The 7,126-nt window shown below is 30.5% G+C and overlaps 1 protein-coding gene across 2 annotated transcripts; it reads right to left on the bottom strand.

Moving 5' to 3' along the window:
- Window positions 1-650: 650 nt before the first annotated feature.
- On the bottom strand, window positions 651-5,504 carry LOC136338899 (uncharacterized). 2 transcript variants are annotated; one of them, XM_066281692.1, is made up of 5 exons: window positions 5,416-5,504; window positions 4,889-4,986; window positions 3,552-3,653; window positions 3,152-3,215; window positions 651-785 (listed from the first exon to the last, which is right to left on the bottom strand). In XM_066281692.1, exons 1-5 carry the CDS (start codon window positions 5,416-5,418, stop codon window positions 711-713), a joined length of 342 nt encoding a protein of 113 aa, XP_066137789.1. In that variant the 5' UTR covers window positions 5,419-5,504; the 3' UTR covers window positions 651-710. The 2 variants fall into 2 exon arrangements, with proteins under 2 accessions (XP_066137789.1, XP_066137788.1); XM_066281691.1 differs by having other exon boundaries at window positions 5,323-5,448.
- Window positions 5,505-7,126: the final 1,622 nt, after the last annotated feature.

Below are 7,126 nucleotides of genomic sequence, written 5' to 3'. Positions count from 1 at the left end.
GTGCAATACAGGCTTTAGTCAAAAAGTTTTGGAGATATTTAATTTTAAATCTAACCGTTTCTTGCCGTTTCTGCAGCCGTAATCTCTAAAGCGCTTAAATTAAAACAAAATTACTGTAAAATTCTTGTCTTGACTATTCTAGGCATATGTGAAAAAAATTGAATTTTTTAACATTTCTGACGCCTACGAAAATAATATTTAGATATGCCTTGAAAAGTTTAGGTAAAAAAATCATTTCTCTTTAACTTAAATGGTTTAGAAATTGCTGCCACAGGACGGGCAGAAAATGGGCATATTTGGAATTCAGCATCTCAAAAACTTCCAGATTTAGATAGATGTATATTGTGAAAAATATTTGCTGAGGGATTCGCCAAAGTCGGTATTTTGGATGTTGAATTTAATATAAGTAGCAAAATGTAATGTCTCTAGTTGGGACACCTTAGATAATAGAATATATGTTTTGGTTATAGCATCAAAAAATTAATCACCTTTTACATTACTTTTCAGTGTTTCTAGCTGCAACTGCATTCCTTTAATACTCCACACTAGATTGGATTAACCTGTATATGTAGAATACGTGTCCTTTACTTTTCTAAAAAGACGAATACTCACGTCCTCGAATATTATTTTGGCATAGAAAAAAAAAGATATTTTAAATAGTACTGTTACTGTATTTATATCCCATAAAACACACGTATGAAAATAATTATCTAATTGCTACTATAATCGGAGGGATCATCAATGGAATTTTTACGGAGATGCTGTAACGGTCCTGAATCGTCATCCTAAAAACAGAAACACCCCGTATGTTATGTAATACTCAAGGTGGTTCAAAATTCAGAGCGAAGAATTTATGAGCCCGATTTTGAGGTTCAAATAAAAAATTTTTTCTTTAAAACGTGTGTTCGCAAATGCTTACTTTTCGATATATAGGTTGTTAAATTTTTGTCCTTAACAAAATTTGTAATAGGTTATGACCGCGTAGATTGACACTCTTAAGCGATTGCTGTTAAATTTATTGAAATCTAAAATTCATAGGATCAATGCAGGCAGAAAACAGATTATTACAAAAAAAACACAAAATAGAAAAATACTCAAATTTATTGAAACTTAACAATAATATGCTCGAAACTACTTTAAAATTTTAACAAAAACAAACCAAATGAAATGTAGGTAACTTCCAGGTAAATCAAATTATTCAACAAATTTAATAAAAATCGCGTAGAATTGTCAAATTACGCCATCATACCCTACTACGAATTGTGATAATGACTTTATTTGAATACATTGTATATTGAAAACTAAGCATTTGCCACGTTTATAAGAGAATAAGTCTTATTTTGACTTCGAAAATGCGCCCCTAAATTCTTTGCATTAAATTTTGAATCAACCTGTATTATGAAATGATGATAATAAGGGCTTTGTGTCAACAAGACATGAATTATTTACCGATGATCGTTAAGAATACATCACAGTAAGTGAAAAAGTAGAGCATTGACTAAATCATTTGCTATTATCCAACATTTGCCTAACATCTGGCTAACAGAACAACTTTATCCAAGTCATGCTGATAACGCCCACTTTAATCTTCTTTAATGATTACTCTTTATAACTCGTGCATCAGAAATTATTATATTGCATAAGTTGATAAACATGAGTGCACGAGTGATATCTTCAAATATACAGGGAGTTTCATTAACAATTAACTCCCATCTAATTTATTTTTTTTAATATTAAAAAAAAAATTCAAACGAGGACGCTTTATCATTTCAAGAGAGGAACTTAAAAACGGTTTCGTCACCCTCCCTCACACAATCCATGCCCTCGCACGTGACAGAGACTTTGTTATATTAAATGAAACCTTTCAATTTTTTGGCATTTTTGGATTTTTGCTTAAATTTTAAGGTCAGTTCCTGTAAAGTGCCTTATTTTTAAAATTTACCATTTCTGCATTATTCCGAAAAATTTGAAAATTTTTACAGCTGTAAGGTGTCAAGAAAATCGGTACTGTTCCCTAACCTCTGCAAATTTCGAAATCGGTCTTTTAGAACTAAGAAAGCTCCTAATAACCCGTATTTCGACGTAATTTGAATTTGAGAAAAGTCTGATGCAACCTGAGAATTGTCTTCGAATTTACATTATTTCAAATGTCAATAACTTGTTTATTTCAAAGGGAATGTCCAAATTTTCTTAACGGCATCATGTTCAAAATTAAATTACTTAAATTTAAAACAATAAGAAAATATTTAGCGATATACCGTTACTTTTTTTTAACTGATTTTCAAATGTTAAATAAATTTGAAGTATATCTTGTTTGTCTTTTTTGGGTTAAAGGATATTGCAAGGAATTTTGATAAATAAAAACTATAAAAAAATGTATTATAAAAGAATTTGAATCATTCTCGTTTTTCTTTTTGTATTTCAAATATCAGAACATGGTGACATGATGTATCTATGAAATTCCCAGGGGTAGACGACAATACCGATTTCCATCGAACCTTGTAGCTATCAAAATATTCAAGTTTTCAAGAGTAATTCAAATACGGTAAAATTTAAAGATTAAACACTCTAGATAAGTTGACAATAAAATTTAACAAGAAATCTAAAAATGCTGAAAAAATTGGTTGGTTCTATTTAAACTAATGAAGTTTAAATCACGCGTTGGAAGAGAGGGGGAGTCAAACAAGACATTTTTAAATTCGACTCCTAAAATAAGAAGGGTATTTGGACCTTTTTTGAAAAGTAAGAAATTAGATTAGGGATGAATTATTAATGAGACAATTTGTACAAGTGGAAAAATAAAGTGAAGAAAATCCAATGGAAAATAATCGGAATTATGCATACATGTTCCTACTCAAAATATTGCATCGAAACGTTCTACAGATAATGAAAATTAGAAACATCTCCTATTTTTAGGCTTCAGAGTAAAGCCGGGTTTATGGATTATTGTAATATAGAGCAGTGTAACGTAAAATAGAACACTTCAAGTTTTTACGCAAATTACATTTACGTAAGTAAAATAAGTGATCCGTAAGAAAGTTGCAAAGTGTGCAACTCTCTTACGGAAAGTTGCGATATGTGCAAATTTATTTTTCGGTAACTTTACGTTACGGTATATAATTCCATAAATTCAGCATTAAATAATACTTACTGATAAATTCAATATCAGGTGATCAATATTACTGTTCATGACTTCGGAATCCGGCGTCGGAGTTCTGAAATATAAAGAATAAACAATAAAATTTCAAAGGGCACATCGATGTATTTATAATAATGGTAATAGTAGTTACTTAGTATTTAAGTTAATGAGTTTTTATTGTGCATTGTCCTCGTCTATTGTAAAACACAATAAAATTCTTTCAACCAAACGTTATAATGAAATAAAATACTCAATTTTAACATGTTTGTTTATCTATTTATAAAACATGAACGATAGTGCGCATATGAAGAACGCGATGAATAACTTCAATAAGATTCACATCAAAATATATCTTAGTTTTCACTAATGTTGATTTGCTAAGATGTATTAGATTTGCTACATATTACTTTACCTAGGATCTCTAAATAAATCATCAATTACTGATTCTGGAAGAGCCAAATTGCTATTGCGTTTCGCTGCTACTCCTCGACATCCAGCGGAAAAAACATATCTTCTGAAAAAAAAAATTATTTTCTTATTTCTCACAAATTCTCTTCTATTGTTCTAGTCTATTCTAATATTGAGTATTTCGCGGAGAAGAGTGTTAACAAATTGATAATACGCTAGAACGGTCACATGCTCAGTTCTTGAAGTTTTAGGTTTTACAGTACAGACTTTTAAGTAGAAATGTTAAAGTATAACTAGAAAAAAAATAATTTTTTTAATAATGATTAAGATGTTTCAATGAAATCTTTCAAGTATCGACAGCTACAGAGACGCACATTTTTGAATAACAAATAAAGGGTTCGCCTTCGGGAGTTGACAGAATGCAAATATGGAAAACTACAAGTTTAATGTATTTTTGATGTTTGTATTTTTATTTTATGAAAAAACTTGACATTGTAAAAATATTTTCAACTGGAAACAACTTCGGGGTAAACTGGAAACTGACTTTTTCTACGTTTTTTTATGCAAAGCGTGGCAGTTTTTTCAATCAATATAGGTTTTTTATTAAAAATAAACACACATTTCATAATACGGCATAGTACCAATTCTCAACTGTTTATGAGTTATTTTGATTGTTGATACTTATTACACTTATAGAGCTTTACTAAGACTCAACTATCTACAAAACTATTTAACATAAATTGACGAAATACATTTTAAATTAGTGCAAAATTAACAATTTTTTATAAACAATCGAAGAATTATAATAAATATTCAAAAAAATTATTGAAACGTAGAATTTTTTAATTTAAAAAAGTCATTTGTTTCCCAATAATACTCTACCATTATTCTTGCACCATTCCATTAAAAAAAAGTGCACCCACACAATGTACGTCATAAGAATCAGAAACTAATATTTTTTTAATAAATAAAAAAACCATAAAATTCTTTATACTGCGGAAGTAAAAGATACATTACCGCATCTTTACATGATTGAGCCGTTTAATGCTTTCTTTTTATTGTTTTTTTTAGTTTTTATGTACAATTTCAGTATTTTCTAGAAAATAGAAATAAAACCTCAAAAATACATTAAACTTGTGATTTTTGATATATAGATCATGTCAGCCTCCAAAGGCAAACCCTGTATATTTACTGTTACATCAATAGTGCGCATACCAACGAACAGGTCAATTAATATTTTTTAAATAAAACAAAATGATACGTTTGAAGACACTCTCAAGGAAAAAATTATTTTGGGCTTATTTTCTTTTTATAATCCATTACCTCAATATGATAACTAACCTGCAACACTGTGGAAGGGGCCTACATGCCACTGCCCTCGTTTCAATGTGAGTTGCCAACGCCATGAACAATACCAATATAGTGAAAGCAGAAGTAACCTGTAAAAAATCCAAAATCTGAAGAAATTTCCAAGCTTCAAATGTTCTTCCAGAACTTTTTTACCAAATGAATATTAATAACTGTAAATAATGTTACTGGAATACGTTGGTCAGCTTTTGAGTTCAAATCATTAAGACTGCAGAAAGAAATAGGACTCAACAAGGGAGGCTCGAAGTAATAAAGATGGTCTCCATTCGGAAATTCCAACAGTCGTGTAACAATTGAACAGTGAACCTGTTAGGACAGTGGCCCGTTTGTTGCACAACTGCTACCTCTACTGAATGCGGCCAGTGAATTTGGTAACAGAAATTTGCGGAATAACGTATAGGTCTTACCGCGTTCATATTACCCAATGCAGTATTACAATCAAATACGACTGTGCTCAATAAACAGAATTACAGAAGATAATATGTAATAACTGTATCTACCATTTTCTGAAGTTAATACACAAAGCCCGGAACTATAACGTGTTATAATCCAGTTGTGAAACTGGATCTAGTTTTATACTTTCCTGATTCGAATTAATTTTCCCATTAAATAGTAATGCAACTCATTTTCCTTCATAACGGTAGGTTTTAATGTTAACAGATAACCCTTACCTCTATGTAATATGTTTAACATGGTTCATTTAGCTTTAGTGGTTGCAATTCAGGAGAAATAGGAATATTTCAATGCGTAGTATCATTTCAGGTCAGTAGAGTCTTGGCGCCATTGGTTAACAGTTTAGTGAATTAATATTTGTCGTATTAAGTCCCACATTCAAACAACCATTTCATTTAGAGTTATTCAACCGATAAAATTTTACACATTAACACACCACTTAACTACAAAATTTATGCACTAATGGATCGAAACAGTTTCGTTACGCCTTAGTTTCCATGGTGGAAACAATGCATTTACGACCTGCAGGGTTGGGCAAATAAAGGTATAAATAAAACAACAACATATACAGGTGTAGGGTGCCTTAATTGGAATAAGTACTTGAGGAAGTTACAACTTTTTATTAACAATTTCGATGGTATAGAAACAATTATCTAGAGATGTTGCATAGCTCTTTTCGAGCTACGTGAGAGCAAAATCTGTTTATCTGTAGAACTTAAAGCTGCTTATACATATATAGGGTGTCCCATTGATATCTGCCATTGAAGATTACTCAAAAACGGTACATCCAATGAAAAAAAGTTTCAAACAAAAGTTGTCAGGGAAAAAGAGAGACATCTCATGAAGATAGTGACTTTTAACCAAAACGTCATTTTAAGGTCATTTCTCCGATAACTTTTTTTTCAAATGGCGACCTTGCATTTTTTTACAGATCTTTGTAGAGCTTCAAAAAGGAATATCTTTTATTTAAACAATTTTTTAATTAGACATTTTGCTGCACCGTTATCCTTGATTTTTGTCTAATTTTTGAAATAGTCGAAATTAGTGCATTTTTTTTCTTAAAAAATTTTGCTATGCATATTCTGTTTAAAACTCATAACAATCCTTCCAAATAATAAAAAAAATTCCATGAACACAAATAATTTTTTTCCTCTTGTGAGAGTCTATCCTGTAACGAGGTCTGCAGAAAATCAATATTATTCTTTCGATAATCAATCTAATTGTTTTTTTATGAAATTATTCAAAAATTATTCTTTTCATTTCAAATTTCAATAATTGAAATGGATGAAAAATTAAAAATGATTTTTATTTATGAAGACGCTGGAAGAAACGTTAGGCTGTCAGTAAAACTTCATGCTGAAAGATTTCCGGATGAAAGACTTCCTTGTTGGACGACTTTCAATAGTCGTTAAAATTTTCAAAGAAACGAAATCGTTCTCAAAATACAACACATGAAAGCAATCAAATAACAGTTCTTGCACCTGTTGCCTTCGATCTCCATGTAAATTCTCGTTCAATTGCTGCTGACTTAGAAGTTTCAGACGAGTGTCCAAAAAGTTTTGAGGGTGATAATAATATACTGTCTCTACTACATTTCTTTACATCAGGAACTTCATGGAATTGATTTTGAAAACCGAGTCAATTTTTGTTACTGGACAAGGCAGCAATTAAATTAAAATTCAAATTTTTTCTCCAACGTTCTGTTTTCGAATGAATCCATATTCTCAAACCATGATGCAGTGAATTGCCATAATCTGC

The sequence above is a fragment of the Euwallacea fornicatus genome, chromosome 4 (assembly GCF_040115645.1).
Source record: "Euwallacea fornicatus isolate EFF26 chromosome 4, ASM4011564v1, whole genome shotgun sequence".
NCBI lineage: Eukaryota > Metazoa > Arthropoda > Insecta > Coleoptera > Curculionidae > Euwallacea > Euwallacea fornicatus.
This window is presented reverse-complemented; position numbering and strand designations above follow the sequence as displayed.